The sequence below is a fragment of the Plecotus auritus genome (assembly GCF_963455305.1).
Source record: "Plecotus auritus genome assembly, chromosome: 6".
In the NCBI taxonomy this organism is placed as follows: domain Eukaryota; kingdom Metazoa; phylum Chordata; class Mammalia; order Chiroptera; family Vespertilionidae; genus Plecotus; species Plecotus auritus.
In genome coordinates, this window is record NC_137773.1 from 163,689,494 (window position 1) to 163,710,374 (window position 20,881).

A 20,881-nucleotide genomic window follows, 5' to 3' on the forward strand; every position below is an offset into this window, starting at 1 on the left:
CTGCCAGATTTAAAGTGTTTGGTGGACTTTACTATCCGCAGAACAAATTTAGAGCTTCCAAGAATGGCACAAAAAGAACTACATGGTTTGGTTCTGAAACTGAACTGGACCTTCTGTGATTCTCAGAATATCTCACAACTTTACTTCTCTGTGTCGTCTTGTTCATGGAATTCTGTATGCCTGGGTCTCAGGCATGGTAATCAATCTCTCTCTCTCTCCTTCTCTCCCTCCCTTTCTCCTTCACTCCCTCCCTCCTTTTCTTTTTTCCTTTCTTTCTCTCTTTCTTTGTATACAGCTCTCATTTAAAGAACATCACATCATGCCTGGCAGAGCTGGTTACATAATTAGTCATAAGAGAAGCAGTATAAGCAGTGGTTAAGAGTATAGACTCCAGAACCAGACTGCCCAAATATGCATCCAAATGCTGTCACTCACCAGAAGTGGGCAAGTTGTTTGTCTTCCTCCTCTGTGAAGGAGGAGACAACAGTAACAGTACCTTTTCCTAAGACTTGGTAAGGATTAAAGGCACCCTGAATGGTATAATGTAATCATTAGTGAAAATGTGGATGCTACCATTGCACTATATTTGATGTTCCCATGATACATCTGAGTCTTTTTATCATGCAGCCATTGACCCTGGCATTTATTTCCCTTCTGGACTATTAATGAAGGCAGGTCCCATGTCTTATTCATCTTTATAGACTGTTTAACATAGCATTGTGCATGCCAACTCAGAAATAGAAATGTAACTGATGACATCTGTTTGGCTCCAGCAAGTTGGTATTAGAACCATTTCCCTTCCTGACATCAACCCACTCTGTCCCCATGTAATGCCTTAATCTGATTCTTTTTAAATACAACCTCTAGTTTTGCTCAAAACATCCAAACTTCCCATGACTTTCTCATATCCTAGATTAAGAATGAAGTTTTGGAAGCCTTAGACTATACATTGTGACAAGAAGATAAACATGTTATATAGTAAAATTGAAAAGAAAAAGAGAATGATAGTAGCTAATTAATATTATTCATTTCATACTTCATATAGATGATTTTTAAAATGTTTTGCTCATCTTTGGTTTTATTATCTATTTATAAAATTTGCAAAGAAGAAACTAGTAGAACAATCATTTCTATGCATGTAAGATGTCAAAATAACCACAAATATATTCTTAATGTACTGTCCCTTGAGTTAACATTAGTGCATGCCTTTTAGAGGTATAGAATCTGATTTAGATAAGTTAGTTATTGAGGAATCTAGCATGAATCCAGAATAAAGTATTTTATTCCCTGTTCATATTGCTGTATTCCATCTAGCATTTGAACCTTCCTCACAGAGCAATAACCTAACAGAGATAGAAATATTTATTACTGTAGGAATGAAACTGGTCCCATTTTACATAGAACAAATGGTATCCAACGATATAGTTGCAACTCATTCTTACTCAGTTAATATTATTAAACACTTCTTCATGCTGACTAAGTTCAGTTTAACAAACTTTTTTTCTTTAGAATATCTCTCTTTGCTCTATTTAAAATCTTTTTGACGACACATATTTGGGAAAAAAATTTTTGCACCATATCAAGGACAATGGACATGTAGACAATTCTAGTACAAGATATAATGGAAATGGTATTGTGATAGAATCATGGAGTAGTATGAGATTTAGATATAGATTACTTTTAAATGTATAAAGTACTTCTGAAAGGGCACACAAGAAATGGTGAGAGCAGTTCTCGGAGGAAAGCCAGTGGAAATAGCAGTGATAGGGACTTAATTTTCACTGTTTGTGTTTTTATATTGTTTTCAAAAAGAAAAAAATTAAGGCCAGAAGACCACAGAGAGTAGGCATTCTTACGAGGGATTAGAAAGCTTCTTCATGGGACATAGCACTGTCTTTTTCTCTTGTAGATGCCCCACGTCATAGCTAGAGCACCTATTTGATGACTCCATGGTATCCCGTAGCTGTCCACTCAGCCGTAGGGTTTTCTGAGTATCATAAGCAAATGCATGCCTGGGTTCTCGCTAGTAGCTACACAAATTGAATGAAGAGTTAAATGTTCTGAATTCCATACCCCCCACATTAATAAGCAATATGAAGCTGAAATAAATACTCCCACATTTAGCTTGATATTTTTAGCCAATGAAAAACATACATTTGTAAACGTGGACCGTGGTGAATCTGTGCTATTTGCATTCGGGCAGTAGAAAATGTCAGTTTTGTCATCTGCTTGGATCTATCCAAAATATTACTTTAAAAAAGTTAGTTCAATGTCCCTTCTATCTAAGGCTTTGACAGTTATAGTATGTTTTTTTCAGAGGTGAACGTATGAGAATAATAATAAAAAAAAGTCCCTGCTTTTTCAAAGCTATTCAGTATAACGCCATAATTTGTTATTACTGTTGCCCTCTTGCTTTTTTAGCAGTCCAGTCTCAAATTCCATCACTTTCAAATATGAGTGTGGGAGGTGGGAAATTATCCACCCCTCTATTCAAAATCTCATCCTCCCTGTGCCTTTTTATTAGGGCACAGGACGCTGTGTTGAAGGCTCTTGGATCATCTTACTTGAATAAAATGCATTCTTGGGAGAGATATGGGAAAGAATGTGTTCTATAACATTGGTTTGCCGGCTATTTTATATGGGCATTTGATATTAAGTGATGCAGAAGCCTTATCTTATTACACTAGCACAGAAATCAAATGTGAAGGGTACATTGGCATTACAGTAAAAATGACCAATAACTTATTAATCTTATGCTACAGTATTACCCTGAGGACAGTATTCGCGATTCTGACTAACAGTATTGCCTGTCGACAGAAAAGACAAGCCAGTGTTGTTTATTTCAGTGTGCAAATAGGATTTGGTGTGATTTTTCTACTGTAAAAGGCATTCTACCCTGGAGTTACTGATATATTCATGTTACTTTTATTGTCAGTGCACTAAGATTTCCCCATATTCCTGCTGACGGCCAAATCCCCTGAAGATGACTTTTCTGCAGACGGGATAATGTCCTATTAGTGACCTAGACTTGAATTTTCTGGACTTGTAGAGGCCCCTTGCCTTAAATGCCGGCGAACCAAGTAACTCTTTGCATTCCTTTAAAAATATTACATTTTTGAATGCCCCAGCTTAGCGTTCCACAGACAGACAGATCATACTTAGTTACCTTCTTTGAGCCACTTTGGCATTTGGTATTTTGTTCATGTGAAACCTCTCTGGAAGTAACTCATTCTTATTCCTAAGCAGGGTTTCTCAGCCTCAGCACGATTGACATGGTGATCAGATAAGTGGTAGTGTGGGAGCTGTCCTGTGCCTGGTAGGATGTTTAGCAGCACTGCAGACCTCTACATATTAGGCACCGGTAGCAGCCTCCCCCTCCCAACCTAGTTGTGACAACCAAAAATGTCTCTAGATCCTGCCAAGCGTCCCCCGGGGAGCAAAATCACTTCCAAATTAGAACCACTGGGCACAGTATAAAAGGAATGCCTGTCATACACAAAATGTTATGTGAATTTTAGCCAAGAAATATCTCGTAAGAGAGTCAACTGTTCCCAGGAAAATAGTTTGTTAAAGAATTCATTCCCAGTATTCTCCACTAGCCTTTGCAAAGCAATATGCATATATAGCAGATACAAAGAGCATAAAGTCATGTGGTTAGAATTACCTTCGTTTTGTTATTATGGCTCACAGGTTCTGTTGGGTTTCTCTTTCCTGTTCCCCAGGAACAGAACAGCTAAGCTTGAAGTTTTACTTGGATTTTTTTTTAATGTGCTGGTTATGGGAAAGTCATTTTAAATCATGACAGGTACATGGCAGGGACTGAGAAGGAAGAGTGAGGGGGTTGAGAAACTCATTCTGCAGTTTTCTTTTTGGAGCCTGGTCCTGTGTATTTTCTCTTAGCTGCTGTATCTCTAAGCCTTAGATGCAGTCGCAGCCTCTCCTGTGATGGTGTAAGCAAGGGTTTCTTGTACATTCATCTGGTTTATGTTTGGACTTGGGAAGAGCTTCTATCAGAATACCAGAATTAGGGGATCAAGACGGTGTCCTGATTCCTTCTTCCCAGGGTATTTTCTGGGAAGATATACTCTCTGACTTTAGCAGCAGTATGGGAACTTGTGAGAAAGTATGAAATATCATTCTTGCTGGATGGCTAGGATTAGAGCAGATAGAATAAAAATGCATTCAGTTTACCCCCCAAGGGTTCCCTTTGTTAGTATCAATTTCCTTGGCTGGTTTCTTTATGTGTCTGTCCTCTGTTTTCCCCATAGAATTTTCCGTAAACTCTGCCTGTCAATCCAGTCCTTATTGCTTTCCTTTTTAATACTCCAATTGGTACGTTTTACAAAATAAACCAGCCACACTAAAATACGATGCACAGTGTGCTCCGCTGGTGTAAGAGGCTGAAACTGGGTTTTTAATAGAAGTTAATCACCACGTGGGGTGCTTCTCATGTCATTATGAGCCCAAAATACATCTTTCTGTTCTGCCTCATAAGTAAGACTTGTCAAAGATAAGAGCTAAAGGAGATTTTTAAATGCAAACCATGATTTTTGTGGAAAAAGGATTGTTTTCCCTAGTTACTAAGACCTGTGTATGCTTAGAAAGCATGCATTAGTTAAGTTTCCAGGAAGCATTTATAAATATGTGATGCTGGCCTATCTTCTCGGGGTTCTCTCCCTGGTTCCTACACGTTTAGGGGCCCATCTTCTATTCCCCCATCATCTTGGCACTGGCCATCCTGTCCTATACCAGTAATCATTACTTACTTCCCAAGCCGCTCTGTATTCATTTGTTCATTTAACCTATAGTTATGTATCTACTAGGTCTCAGTCCCTGTTCTAGACAACAAAAAGTCAGTGTGCCCTCAACATTCTTGAAGCTGTCAGACTAGAGGGAAAAATAGTCAATGCATGCATTGGATTAGTCAGCTCAGCTTCCATAACAAAATACCATTAATTGAATGGCTCTAAACAACAGAAATTTATTTTCTCACAGTTCTGGAGGCTAGAAGTCCAAGATCAAGGTCTGGCAGATTCCGTTTCTGATGAGGACTCTATTCCTGGCTTGTAGATAGCTGCCTTCTCACGGTGCCTTCACGTGGTATTTCCTCCATGTATGTGTGTGTGTGTGTGGAGAGAGAGAGAGAGAGAGAGAGAGAGAGAGAGAGAGAGAGAGAGGGAGGGAGGAAGAGAGAGAGAGGAAGAGGAAGAGAGAGAGAGAGAGAGGAAGAGAGAGAGAGGAAGAGAGAGAGAGAGAGAGAACACTGTAGTGTCTTTTCTTACAAGGACACTAATCCTTTCAGATCAGGGCCCCACTCTCTTGAGCTCATTTAACCTTAATTGCTTCCTTAGAGGCTCCATCTCCAAATATAAGTACACTGGGAGTTAGGATGTCAATATGAATGTTGGAGGAACACACACATTCAGCCCATAAGATACATTGAATTGTTTTTTTTTTAAATAAATCTTTATTCAGATTATTACAATATTACAATTGTTTCTCCTTTTTCCCCCCATAGCTCCCCTCCACCTGGTTCCCACCCCACCTTCTGCCCTTACCTCGCCCCCCACTGTCCTCATCCATGGGTGTATGATTTTTGTCCAGTCTCTTCCTGAACGCCCTCCCCCCATACCCCTTTCCCCCTGAGAATTATCAGTCCACTCCCTTTCTATGCCCCTGATTCTATTATATTCACCAGATTATTCTGTTCCTCAGGTTTTTAATTCACTTGATTTTTAGGTTCACTTGTTGATAGATATGTATTTGTTGTTCATAATTTTTATCTTTACTTTTTTCTTCTTCCTCTTCTTTAAGAATACCTTTCAGCATTTCATATAATACTGGTTTGGTGGTGATGAACTCCTTTAGCTTTTTCTTATCTGTGAAGCTCTTTATCTGCCCTTCAATTCTGAATGATAGCTTTGCTGGGTAGAGTAATCTTGGTTGTAGGTTCTTGCTATTCATCACTTTGACTATTTCTTGCCACTCCCTGTCTGGCCTGCATAGTTTCTGTTGAGAAATCAGCTGACAGTTGTATGGGTGCTCCCTTGTAGGTAACTAACTGTTTTTCTCTTGCTGCTTTTAATATTCTCTCTTTGTCTTTTGCTCTTGGCATTTTAATTATGATGTGTCTTGGTGTGGTCCTCTTTGGATTCCTTTTGTTTGGGGTTCTCTGCGCTTCCTGGACTTGTAAGTCTATTTCTTTCACCAGGTGGGGGAAGTTTTCGGTCATTATTTCTTCAAATAGGTTTTCAGTATCTTGCTCTCTCTCTTCTTCTGGCACCCCCATAATTCTGATGTTGGTATGCTTGAAGTTGTCCCAGAGGCTTCTTACACTATCTTCAACTTTTTGGATTCTTTTTTCTTTTTGCTTTTTCGGTTGAGTGTTTTTTGCTTCTTTGTATTTCAATTCTTTGACTTGATTCTTGTGTTCCTCTAGTATGTTTTTGGGTCTCTGTATAATATTTTTTATTTCAGTCAGTGTATGCTTAATTTCTAGTTGGTCCTTTTTCATATCTTCGAGGGTCTCGTTATATTTATCGGCCTTTTCTAGGATATTCTTGAAAAGCCTTATAACCGTGGTTTTGAATTCTATATCCAGTCCTTTATTCTCCTCCATTTCTTTTGTTTGTGATCTGTTTCTTTGACGTCACATTTTCACTGCTTCCCTTAATTGGTAGGGTAGATTTGTATGCTAGGTTTCCTATATGGCCCAGTGGGTAGGCCTCCCCAGTTAACCTGAGGTGGACACTCTTGGTGCACCACTTTGTGGACTGTGTGTACAGCCTTGTTGTAGTTAAGTCTTGATTGTTATTGGTATCACTGGGAGGAATTGACCTCCAGGCCAGTTGGCTGTAAGGATCAGCTGTGTCTACCCTGGGAGAAGTTTGGTGCTGGAGACAGCCTTATAGGATTAGACTTGCCAAATTGCAATAGCCTCTGTGCTCAGCTTGGATGGGGTAGAGTCTCAGGGCGGAGCAGACAGTCTTGGCTTCCCGTCAGCCTTGCCCTTGCGCGCGTGCGCGCCTCCAGACCTCTGCCTTCCCCGGCTCCCGAGTCTCCGCCTGAGAGTCCAGATTCCCCCCACAGGAGCATGGGTCCCCAGGGGCTTGCCTGGAACTGGGGTTCAGTGCAGTCAGAACTGGGGCTCAGTGCAGTCAGGAGCTTCTGACTCCCTTCCACTAGGGAAAGCCTGTGGCAACCTCCGCAGCCTTTGTGCACACTGGCATGCGCGCACCTCCAGAACCCTGCCTTCCTCGGCTCCCGAGTCTCCGCCCGAGAGTCCAGATTCCTCCCCGTAAGAGCGCGGGTCCCCAGGGGCTCGCCTGGAACTGGGGTTCAGTGCAGTCAGAATTGGGGTTCAGTGCAGTCAGGAGCTTCGGACTCCCTTCTGCTAGGGAAAGCCTGTGGCAACCTCCGCAGCCTTTGTACACACTGGCGCGCGCGCCTCCAGAACCCTGCCTGCCGGGGCTCCCCCGGGTCTCCCCCGGGTCTCCGAGTCTCCGGGTGCCTTTCTCTCTACCTGACAGTCCAGACTTCCCCTGTATGAGCCTGGGTCCACGGGGTTTCGCCTGGGACTGGGGTTCAGTGCAGTCAGAACTGGGGTTCAGTGCGGTCGGGGGCTTCCTTCCCCCTTCCGCCAGAGAAAGTCAGCCAGGCTCTCAGCCGCCCTTCCTCTCTGCGCGCACAAAGACTCTTTGCTGTACCTCCAATTCTCTGTGAGCTTTTCTCTTTCCTTCTAGTTGTAGAATTTTCACTCAGCCAGCTTTCCTGTGGTTCTGGATGGTGTCCGTTCTGTTTTTTAGTTGTAGTTTTGAAATTGTTGTGCGAGGCAAGCAGTTTAGGTGCTTACCTATGCCGCCATCTTGGTTTCTCACCCACTCACTCTGAATTGGTTTTTAATTACTAGTTCAGATAGTGATAAGAGCAATGAAAAAAATCAGTAAGAGGAAAGGACTAGAGAACAATGGGGACAGAGATGGCGGTTACTACTTTAGCCACAGGCCTCCCTGAAGAAGTAAAAGTTGAGTGATACCAGTAATGAGTAAGAGGTAACGGAGATTTAGGTAAGTGAACATTCTGGGTAGAGAGAATTGTAAGGTCAGTGATCCAAGATGGGAGTGAGAAGGACAGGACCATGTGACAAAAGAAGGTTTGTACAGTTGGATCCTAATTGGCTAGGGGGAGAGAAAATATTAGGGAGGGCAGTAGACTCATTGTGCTAGCCAATACTAGGAATTCAACTTTTATTCTCATTGCAATGGAAAGCTATTGGAGGGTTTTATAATGATTCATGTACAGATAAGATTCTATTTAAATGGCTAAATAGAGAAACTCTAGGGAATGTTTTAGAGTCTTCCCCCTCTTTGGTACACGTAGTATATGCTCAATAAATTTTTTTTAAACATGGAAGTGTGGGTGTTTTCTTACATAGTAATTGACTTCTTTTAAACATCAGGTTTATTAGGTATTATTTACATAGAATATATATTCATTCTTTATAGTGTACAATTCTATGAGTTCTGGCAAACACACAGTCATTCAAGCACCAAACAATCAAGATATAGAATAATTACATCACTTCACCAAACTCCCTCATGTGTCATTGTAGTCAACCCCTTCCACCAACCCCAGCCTTTGGCATCCACTGACCTATTTTCTGCCTTTATAGTTATGCATTTTCTATACTGTGATAAAAATGGAATTATAAAATATAGAGTCTTTTGAGTCTGACTTCTTTCATTTAGCATAATTCACTCAAGATTCATCATATTGAATGAATCAGTAGTTCTTTCCTTTTTATTGCTGAATAGCTGTCCAATATACAGATGTACCAGTTTGTTTATTGACTCAGTTAGAGGATATTTGGCTTGTTTCCAGCCTTTGGGAAGTATCAGTAAACCTGCTATAAACATTTGCATTAAGGATGTTGTGCAAGCATATGTTTTCATTTATCTTTAGTTAATATCTACCAGTGGGGTTGTTGGGTTATATGTGATGTGCATGTTTAACTTATAAGAAACTTCCAACCTGTTTTTCACAATGGCTGTACCATTCTGCATTTCCACCAGCAATGAACGAGAGTTACACTTTCTCTGATTGCTTGCTACCACTAGTATTGTCATTTTATTATAAATTATCCATTCTAATAGGTATGTAGTCAATAGATTTTTTTCAAACTGCACAACTACAAATTTAGAGGTCTGGTGGGTATGAATAGAAATGATATAATGTGTAAGGAATAATTTTTAGCTATATTTTAACCAAAATAATATGATGTTATAATCCTTATTGCGAGCTAGTAAAGTAAATTTGACACTATAGTTCCACAATACTTGCTTGGAGTCTTTTATAGAATATAAGCTCAAAGAATTTACTCCTTAAATGGCAACCTTGAAGTCTAGCCTTCCTATATTCAGTGTGAGGTCTTGTGGAATGCATCTTTAGAAAGGTAACCTATGAGATTTTCTCTATTAAAATATCGGGGACTCCTGAGGTGTGATGAAGCTTTTGTCCCCAAAAGTCCAACCTCAGTCATACTTTTTTTAAAATTAAAGTAGTAGTTGACTTTTACTAACAGTATGGCAAAGTGAAATACTGATTTCATTATCCCTGATACTGGTACACATTTTCCCAATATATCTTCCTATCAGGGAAATACTCCATCATAGGCAACCTGGTTTTGTCTGTTCTTAGTCTGGCCACTCCAGCATTTCACTTACCAGGGAGACATAAGGAGGAAACATGAGTTTAAATCTGGCTGAGGAATTTGAGCATTGGGTACCTTGTGGACTCCAGGGAGACATCTGAGCAAAGATGGGTATGTCACTGATCTCAGTATCTAGAATCTGTTCTTCAGTAGATCCCTGGAAGGATAATCTTCCTCTGATTTGTGAAGTCCTGATTTGCTCAGTATCATTCTACAATTGTTCAATGAAGGGGCATGAAGGACTAGAAAACTCAATGCTTTTTACAGGGTCTACAGGAGTATATCACATACATCCTGAATCTCCACCAACACCATGACTGAATCTCTACCTAGACACAAATTGTCCACTTCTCTCCTCACAGAGAAAGTATTTAGCTTAGATTTTGCATTAGGGTATGATCACATACCTCACACAAGTTATCCAAAACTCTTGGAGCTCATTCTGTTTCTTCAGTGAAAAGATATAGATGCAATTTGTGTTTAAGTAACACCAGCCTCCTTTAGAAAGCTCGGTACTATCATTTTGCCTTTCTTTCCAAAGAGCTTTAAAATGGCATCGCCTTTCCAAAACAAAACAGTGCCTGTTGCTTTTCTCCCCGTTGGTTAAAACACACGGTTACGCTCGCCCGGCATAAGAGCTTTTGTGTGGCCAATTTTATGAGATGACTCCACGTTGTCATGTCTGTTCAGAATGACTTACTTCTCTTAGTGGAATCCAATACAACAAACCTCCTGGAGGCTCCTGTTCAGAGTTGGTGGGCAAACGTGAGGGTGGAACTCTGTCTTCCCTAGAAATGCTTGGTAGCATTTGCTGAGAAGCCAGGCATTCGGCAGCTGTATGAATCTTCTTCTTTTGTTGTTGTTTTCTGTTTGCAGATTTTATTCTTCACCGTACAGTATTGCAACCAACCGCATGATTCCACAGACATCTATCACGCCATTCATTGCTGCTTCCCCTGTCTCCACATACCAGGTATGTCCGATTTCCCCGCCCCTCAGGAGACAGCTCTCTTGCCAGTGATAATCGCCGTAGAGGCCAAGACACAGTAGAACTTCTAAAAATTGCCCTCGCACACTTGACTCACGTCCTGATGTGGTAATACTCAAGTCACCCATTAGTCTACCCTTTCGAGGGCTTGTTCGCATCTATTTCACTGAATAATAAAATCCACCGTGCTTTTCATTCTTCTGAGAAAACACCTGCTGAGTTTTCACGATTATGCTACTTTCCCAGACAACTTCAGTACCGCTGTCTTTCTTACCACTGAGAAGTGATTTTGTCTGCTGTCTGTTATTTTGGTTGTCACGCTTCTTAGTGTGTTTTTTCTAAGAGCACATTTCTCGCATCCCATGCCCTTACTCCGGCATGTTTTACCATTGTCATCTCATTTTGTCCCAGTTGTCCTGTGTATCCATGTAAAACTACATGGACTGATGTTCAATCATTTCCCCCAGGAAATAGAAAAGATTATCAAAGTGGTAAAGAGTGATTCCTCCTGTCTGTTCTGACTTCGTTCTCGGTTCCTAAAGAGCCAAAGGAGACCTCAGGGGTTCCACATGTTGAAACACAAGAAAACCCGAGAATCGGTGTGTGTCCTAAAGCAGATGTTGTAGCCAGTTAACTCTGTGTACACAGGTGGATTGAAATAGTCATACTTCTCCCTTAAAAAGGACTTCTTATCTTATTTCTTTTGAGTTATCAACTATGTGATATCACTCTCTGCTTCTCTTTCCCTCATATTGTTCCTCAGACAGTTCTTCTAATTCTAAGAAGAAATCGCTATCCATGTTACATAGAATCTCTAGTGTCATTTTTTAAAACTCTGGAGAAAGAGAAAAGAGCGAGAGAGAGTACAAGAGCATGCACGCCATGTGTTTCTCTGTATTGTGCAGATGGTGGGGGTGGGGGTGGGGGTTTTACAATGGGTAACACTCTGATGCTGCTGACTGCTACTAATTCAGTTAAGCGTCACCTTATTCAGCCACTACATACTTCATCTCGGGATGCCCCAGTTGTCAGAGCATCAAACTTGAGACTATGCACATTTTTCCTTAGCGGATCCCCCCTGACGCAGTTCATTTCCATTCATTTCCTGCACTTAGATTCTTCATACATGTTGGTGGGCGAACAGAATAGACTTTCGTGTGAATTGCATCCGCGAGTCTCTGAATGGCTGATTTCCTAATTGCCTTTCCCTGGGACCCCTGAGGCTCTGTGCAGGTGCTGTTCCCTTTTTGTTCCTCACGCAGGTCTGCCTGGTTGTAATGTGTATTTGGGGCTTTTTTTTTTTTTTTTTTTTACTTCTCTTTTCGCCCTAATCTTGGCCTCTGTTTCAGCCAAGACCACCCATTGAGCCCCAGTGTGGAGCACTTTGGTGACATGAATAAAACATCCACAGAAAAGTGACTTTACTTGGGAGGGCTCCTAAGTGGAATTTAACCCCAGCTCTCTTTTCTCATAAAAGGAATTAGAGCAATTTCCTATGTTGTTGATTCTTGCCTTTCAAAACGTTGTCCTTTTTTTTTTTTTTAAATCTAAATGGCATTGGCAATTTTGCTTGCGTGAGTATACTGAAAACAAAATCTTTAAGGTTCGTTATGTGACAAACAGCTCTTCAAGTTGACGTTCGCATTTGGCTGACAAGGCCCATTTCAGAACAGTTGGCTCAAATACTCATTTTTATTTACATACCAGTTACTATGAAAGAAAAAAAAATTACAAACTTGCTTAACTTGGGTTTATCCCAGAGCATTTCCCCCAATTTTTGGTTGATCTATTTAACTCTTACCCCAACTTTTACCACTTGGACTTATTTCCAAGATGAGAATCACTTGAGAATTTGAAGTTCAAACAAATGACAGGAAAAAAAGGAAGTCTTAGCATAAATACCTGCTTCCTTAGTATTTGCTTGGGTATCCCTGGGAGTTGACCTATAAATAGGAGGTCCCGGAGGCTGCCTGATACTTTAGTCGCTAACACCATCCTCAAAATATGCTCCAGGTTCCAGCCTGGTCCATGTGGGCACTGCAGCCAGCTCCAGTGAAATAGGAATTTGCTTCACATTTTATCATGTTTCAGGGACCAAATGAATCAGGTCCAAGAATGTGCTTTCTATCCTTAGTTTTGAGCACTAATTAGCTGTAAAATCAGATGGACTCCACTTATTTTATGATCTAGTGTGACTCCACTGAACGCAAGAACCAAGTTCTCTCTGTGATTGCTTTGTGCTAATAAATGCTGTTTGATGCATAGGTCCAGAGTACTTCATGGATGCCTCATCCGCCATACGTTATGCAACCAACAGTAAGTGTTCTCAGTCACCTGAGGCTAAATATTTCTATTATCCAAGTGCAAGCTTTTGTAATGCATAGAAGCTTTGGGGTAAAGCTTTTGTTATATTTTATACCTCTTTCAGGCAGCCATATTTTCCAGATAAAAGCTGTTCCTGAAATTCTACAAAAGCATGTACAATAGAAAGGGATAGAGATAGAGAGATAAACTTGCTTGGAGGAAGTATCAGTCATAACAGTCAATCTCAAAAATTGATGTCTACTGTTTGTTACGAATAGGAAATTTCTACTTCATGCAGGAACTCTGAGCTCTAAATAAGTAAATCCATTACTGGAGAAAAGCCTGTTTTCCTTCTCCTCCTCCTTCTGTAATGCTTTGTTTTCTTCAAATGCAACTTGGTGTGCTTTGGGAGTGAGTTTCAGTATCACGGCCAAGTGTTAACTCAAAGCAATATATTTAAAATAGGAAGTTAGTTGTCTATTAATAGATGGAAATATATAAATAGATAGCGATGTTGCTAGGTAATTTTTATGTTAACTAACCAGAGGCCTTCTCTTCTTCTTTTGTGGAAAGTGTCTTCCAAAAATATTCAAACTCTACTTTCTACTTGCTAGATTTTCCATTTTGTGGAACAATACCACATCAGTCCCAAGTGAAAAATATTACATATTCCATTAGAATCTAGACTGAAGGCTAATGTTGTCATTTGTCTTTGTCTAGTTCTCCCAGGTTTTCTAGCTCTTACAGAAGTGCAAGATAGATTTCGATAGCAATACACTCATGAGAGTTATGAGGTAGGGGAGGAGCCCGAGGCTGAGAGCTGTGTGACACAGTCTCTGGTGTACTCTTCCGGGTATGCTTACATTTGTGCCTTTGTTTCCTTACCTGTCGCTGTGCGTGGCTGGGTGTGGGGAAGAATCAAATAAGAGCATACGTGAAAATAATTTTTTAAGTATGACATGCTGTACATTACTATTACCATTATCCTTATTATTATTAGATCTATATGTTGTGCAAAGAAGAAGCAATGCTATATTTTTACTCTTTTAAAAGTTAAATATGAGTAAAGTAGCACATATTAATGACCAGGAAGCTAAATGCACAGGCATCCATTTCCTGGACTCAAAGGATCCCAGCACCTGGTTTTCATACTTGAACTTCCTCCACTTTTTAAAACTAAGGAACATTCCATGTTGCTTCTAATTTTTGATAGTTTTTTTTTTATTTAAAGGATAAAATATATGTAGCCTAATACAGCAGAACTTTTAGACCATATTTTGCAAATCCTTCTCTTTGCTCTTATTTCCACACCTTGAGGGCTTCCTGAGTTCATCTGGCCTAAGTTCTATAAATCATACCAACATACAATGAATCCAAGATACACTTTTCTGTCCAAGTCATGAGGTAGAATTCAGTATATGCTGCCAAACCAATGTATAGCACAGACTGAGCCAACACAGGAAAAGAGAAGATGTCCTGCCAAGTTCTAAAGAGTAGACTTTTGAGAAGGAAACAACTACCTTCTAAAAAAAAAAAAAAAAAACTAGTGTGTTCATCTATAGAGCACTAATGCTAGCTTAGTCCTCACACTGAGGTTAAGTATCATCTCATTGTGGCCAAAAGGAATGCACATCTGGCAAGAAAATATGAATATTTTGCCAGATGTCAAAGTATGTGAGACTTTACAGTATTTCTAGAGCTGTGAGGAGAAGAGAAGATGTTTGTATGTGTCTATTTCAACTATCACTCAGGACCTTAGACATTTTTCATTACCACCTCCTCACCCCAGCACAGATTCAGCCCCATTTTTGAATGCAGTATTTCTTATACCTCTTATTCCAGCAATCGGGGGTGTGTGTGTGTGTGTGTGTGTGTGTGTGTGTGTGTGTGTTCGTTCATTCGCCCCCTTGGATCTGTCTTGCTATGGATCAGTGATATCTTATCATGCCCCATGACCAGACTGTGCATCATGTTTGAGCTTAGGTCACTTGGTTTAAAATGTAATGTCTGTGGCTGGGGCAGATTCCTAGACAAAGGAGTGGCTGGGCCACCCACGACTTTGTTGTCTGTAATATGGAAAAATGGGCTGAACAGTGTCATGGAAACACAGAGTTTATAGCATAATATTTGCGCAGCAACAGTTTTGCTGGTTGTCTAGATTGTATAAATCGTCCAATTGGTCTTATCTTCATCATCAAAGTGAGTGTTAAGTTAATTGCTCTATGATACCAAAGTACAAAAGTGCTTAAGCAACCTAAGGCAATGAAACAGAATACCTGAATCTAAAAATCTATTTATTTATATGAATAGACTGCACATTATGCCTTAGATTAGCCCAATTAAACAAAATGAGTATTAGTATAGAAATAAAATTAAGAATACATGATGATCACCTATTTCTACCACATTCATAATAGGTATTTACTAATGAGTTTGGTGGAGACAACCTCTGTGGTTATATATAAGACCAATTGCTTAGATTGGGACTTCATTAACTTACTGAACCATTCAACACCTGACACTTAAAAAAAAGGCCCATGGCCCTAGCTGGTTTGGCTCAGTGGATAGAGCGTTGGCCTGTGGACTGAAGGGTCCCGGGTTTGATTCTGGTCAAGGGCACATGCCCGGGTTGCAGGCTCGATCTCCAGTAGGGGTGTGCAGGAGACAGCCAATCAATGATTCTCTCTCATCATTGATGTCTCTATCTCTCTCTCCCTCTCCCTTTCTCTCTGAAATCAATAAAAATAAAATTAAAATAAAAAGGCCCATTGAGCCCTGGCCAGTTTCTCAGTGGTTAGAGCATCAGCCCTTGGACCAAAGGTCTCAGGTTCAATTCCAAGTCAAGAGCACGTACCTTGATTGCAGGTTCAATCCCCACCCCAGTTGGATGTGTGCGGGAGGCAATCAGTCAATGTGTCTCTCCTGCATCAATGTTTCTCTCTCCTTCCCTCCATCCCACTCTCTCCCTAAAGATCAATGGAAAATACATATCCTCAGGTGATGATTTTTTTTTTTCAAAAAGGCCCATTGAGTACCTCTTGGAATCTACCAATAAATTAAAAGTATCAGTATCAACAGCTCTCAAATATGTTGCCTTAATTCAGATTTGCTTCCAGCTTTTCTCTTCTCTTGCATTTTCTCTTCCACCGTTTTGAGAAAATCTCATGTATAAGCCTTAAAGTGTTACAGGCATATTTTCCCACCATCACTAGGAATGCGACTTCCTCGTTGGAGGCCAAAGTCTTGCAGGTTCTTGTTTAGTCTGGACTCGAAGGACTCTGAGATCTTAACCAGGTTTCTGAGTGCTTGCGGGAAGTTTTAAAGCAGAGCACTGTGCCTCTGGTCTTCGTCACGGCCAAAAAGGAGTAGCAGCATCTGTAAGGGAGAAATAAAATGATGTAGAGAAGGAGAGAGGGGTAGGTAGTACAGGGCTGAGAGGAGAATAGAAAGCGTAGCATAGAACTGAAGCTTGCCATTTAAGTTTCCTTCTTTGGAGATTGAATTTTCTAAGTTGCATGTAATGTTCTTTTAGAAATAAGATGCCGAGAGGTTTTTTACATTTGTGAAAGAGGGGATAAGTCTCCTTGCCTGCATTACAACTATCACACTGGTGTTGGTGCAAGAAAACAAGTTCTCTGTCACTTACCGGCCTCTGATCAGGTCCCGTGGAAAGTTGTCAGAGCCCACTTAGGGCAGCAAGAGTGTTTCTGTTTGCACTTTGTTGAATTTCACCTGACCAGACACTGAGGAGAGAACACTGTTAGAGGCAATTAGGAATTTGCTTTTTGCTGCGAGGAACTAAAAATGCTGACTTTGTCAACGCCATCAGCTATTTGTCCCTGCTTCTCCGAGCAGGATTCTGTACTATACTCTTACACTGACAGAATTTTAATAGATGATGGATTGCACCCAGTATCTGCTCTGCATAGCAGCATGCCACAGTGGAATCTCATATGGATTCACAATTGAAATTCCTGTGTTGCAATACGTCGGATATTTTGTTAAAGCTGTGCTGACAAGGAGAAAAGATGAAAGTTTCCAAGAAGGAGCATAGTTCCATCTTTTAAAATTTTATTTAGGTTCACGTGAGTCATAAATCTTCTGTTCTTCACCTGGGCAGCGTTATTTCATCTTAAGGAGAAAGGTCAGCTTTCATTGTTACTCAATTTCAAATTGGTTATCTAATTACAGCATTGTAAGAAATTCTGGATGCCCTCATTGAATCACTGCATGATTTGTTGCTCTGCATGGCTAAATAATGATTTTTAATAAACCATAAGTTTACAGCTAAAGAGTAAATACAAACTCTACAACAAGGCTGTGCAAGGAAGCTCCAGAATACTTGATTTTTGGTCATTTTTTTCCCCTGCAAACTAGTAAGACCTGAGGCTTAATTTTAGAGGTTATGTCTCCCAAATTGGCAGGTGTATGTTCTGTAAAAGCACATCACCAAATTTGGAAAGGAATATTTAAATCCTCAGAATTCTGTTCAGAAAGCAAGGTTTTTGATACTATCCTTTTACACCAACACCTGAGCTGAGCAAAAATCCCAACCCTCAGAGTGTCATTATCAAAGTCAATGCTTTTGCTATCTAAGTAGTTAACCAGGTAAACATATCTCCAGGCCAAGCTGTGTCTTTTTTGTTTTGTTTTTGTTTTCTTTAATATACTTTATTGATTTTTTTTTACAGAGAGGAAGGGAGAGGGGGAGAGAGTTAGAAACATCGATGAGAGAGAAACATCAATCAGTGAGAAACATCAATCAGCTGCCTCCTGCACACCCCCTACTGGGGATGTGCCCTCAACCAAGGTACAAGCCCTTGACCAGAATCGAACCTGGGACCCTGAGTCTGCAGGCCCATGCTCTATCCACTGAGCCAAACCGGTTAGGGCAAGGTTGTGTTTTTTTAAGTACATAGCAAAAACAAAACGATAGCAACTCTAACCCATATGTACCATCGTAACAGAAGATAACTCAGATGAGTGAGAAGCAGCTTCTTTTAAGCATCACCTCTTTTTAAGGTGGGGTAAAGCGAGCTTGAACAAATCATTTCCACAGAAAGTCTCTTGGACATTGTAACTACTATAAACAAACAAACAAAAACAACAGTGCTGGCTTTGCCGTTGTTATATGTGGCTTCCAAATTCTGCAATAAGTTTTCAAAAATAATCTAAAGTAACTTTAGAAAAAAATACTTTAAACAAGGAAGTTCAAGGTTCATCGTTCAAAAGTGCATAGAGCATAAAGGACTTTCTACTCATCAGTGCTACTACCCTCCAGAAGTAAACTTTGCAACAAATCTGTATGTCACCATCCAGTTTTTTGTATGGCTATGAAAGGATATGTATGCATCTGGATATATACAAGATCAATATATATATAGATATTGTATTACAGTGTAATAGAATGTCCTGAATGCCATTACATGATTTACATATAGGCCTATGTCATTTTTTAAAAATTTCATACTATGCAGTTATATAAATGCACCAAGAGGTATTTAATCAATTTCCTAGTCATAGTCATTAAGTCACTTCTAGTAATTGCTCAATAAACTCAAGATTAATATGGAGCACTTATGAGAAAATATAGGATAAATTGATGGCATAAAAGGTATGTGCGCTTTATATTTGTTATACATTATTATCAGCTTGCACTATGAGCGAGAGTATTTGCTTCCCTGTGACCTCAGTTGACACTGTGTAATCTCAAGTCTCAAATACCTGGTTAATGTGATACATAGTGAATGGTATCATATTAATGTTGGTTAGGCTCTTTAAGATTAAAAACAGGTTATTTTTATTTCTCTGAGTCCTTAGAAGACTTAAGTTGCTTTTTATATGTTTATTGACTGATTTTTTTTTCTTTTTCTCTGAGCTCCAAGTTCCTTTCGTTTGCTCGTTTATCTTCTAGGATATTGAGCTCGTCTTATTTTTTAAAAGATCTTATTACAATTAGTAAGTTAACATTGTCATGGACAATCTAGATATTTTCTTAGTTTGCTTTGAATTTAATTTCATAGTGTTCATTATACAGAACTTTAATATTTAGAATATAACTTAGTATTTGCCAGTTGTTCCCTTTAGAGCAAAGTCAAGAACCCTTTTCTGTAAGGAGCCAAACCACAAATATTTTCAGTTTTGTGACCCATATGGTCTCTCTCTCACACCTAGGCATTTTTGTGGCTGTAGTGTGAAAGCAGCCATAGATAATGCATAAATGAATAGGCATGGCTGAGTTCCAATAAAACTTTATTTATAGAAACAGATGAGGGCCACATTTGGCTCCTAAGCTGTATTTTGCCAGTCCCTACTTTAGAACATCTGGACTCCATGCAAAATACCTTATTAACTACAATGATTTAAAACACCATATGGTTTTGTTTGTTGGGTGGTTTTTATTGTTGTTGCTTTTCTGTTTTAAGTTCAGTAAAGTTTTAAAAATTGAGATATAATTGACATACAACAATGCATCATCATATGTTTTATTATTGTGTTCATAGTATATTTTATTTTAAATTTTTGTTTCTCTTGGAGTTTATTTGTAATATGGGATGAGAGTATGATCCAACTCTCCTCCCCAAATGGGTAATGGATTATCATAAACAACTTGTACCATATACATCATCTATGTTTTTCCACTGATATAAAATTTTATGCCAACTTTTTCATAGACTAAATATCTTTATATCTTTGGTTGTATTTTTTCACTGTATTCTATTATGTTGATCTATTTTTTATCATTATTCTGCTATTATAATACCATATGTGTGGACAGGACTTGTCGCAATATTGCTATTTTCTTATTTCTCAGTAATTTTCTAGCTATGTTTTCTTTCTCAATAATTCTCCTACCTATGTCAAATTTCCAGAATAACTTTAGTAGTAGTTGTGAAGTTAAAAAAAATCCACTAAAATTTTTATTGGGATCACTTTGAATTTATATATTAACTTAGGATAAACTTAAGAATATGACATATTTACAGCATTCAATTTTCCTAAGAGAAAATGTCTTTGCATTTACTCATGATTTTTCTAACTTTATTGAGGCATAATTGACAAATAAAAGTGTCAGATACTTAAGTGTACATCATTGTGATTTGATACATTGTGAAAGGATTCCCACCATGTAGGTAATTAATACATCCATCATTTCACTTATTTTGTGTCTGTGTTTGTATGTATGTGTGAGTGGGAGAGAGAGAGAGAGAGAAAGTCCATTAAGTTCTACACTTTTAGCAAATTTAAAATATATAATACAGTGTTTACAACTATAGTCACCATAATTTACATTAGATACTCAGATCTTATTAATATTTTAGCTGAAAATTGGTATCCTTTTACCAACTTCTCCCTATTTCTCCTTCCCAGTCCCCAACACCTGGCAACCACTTTTCTACTCTCTGTTTCTATGAGTTTGAATTTATGTATTTATGTATTCATTCATTTTAGTTTCCACATATAAGTGATACCATGCCGTATTTGTCTTTCTCTGCCAAACTTATTTCACTTAGCATAATGCCTTTAAAGTCCATCCATGTCATCACAAATGGCTGGATTTTCTTTTTCTTTTGGCTGAATAATAGATCCATTATATTTATTTATATATATCACTTTGGAATCCTGTCTTCATTTCCTTGTATATAAACCCAGAAGTGGGATCCTGGATCATATGGTGGTTATATTTTTAATTTCTTGAGGAACCTTCACACTGTTTTCCATAGTGGCTGCATCAGTTTACATTCCCACCAACATTGCACAAGGGTTTTCTTTCTCCACACCCTTGTCAATACTTGTTATCTCTTGACTTTCTGATAATAGCCATTCTCCTGGTGTGATGTGATATCTCATTGCAGTTTTGATTTGCATTTACACCACTG

General features: G+C 39.2%; 1 protein-coding gene across 9 annotated transcripts in view; it reads left to right on the forward strand.

The window, feature by feature from the left end:
* The window catches only part of RBMS3 (RNA binding motif single stranded interacting protein 3), a gene marked incomplete at its 3' end in the record, with an annotated part of 1,264,947 nt that overhangs the window by 1,141,121 nt on the left and 102,945 nt on the right, over positions 1 to 20,881 (forward strand). For 7 of the 9 annotated variants that reach the window (XM_080673189.1, XM_080673187.1, XM_080673188.1 and 4 more), the window contains 2 exons: positions 10,586 to 10,682; positions 12,963 to 13,013. In XM_080673189.1, coding sequence (XP_080529315.1) covers positions 10,586 to 10,682; positions 12,963 to 13,013 — 148 coding nt within the window. The remainder of the gene's footprint in view (positions 1 to 10,585; positions 10,683 to 12,962; positions 13,014 to 20,881) is intronic. The other 2 variants (XM_080673194.1, XM_080673195.1) reach the window with 1 other exon arrangement.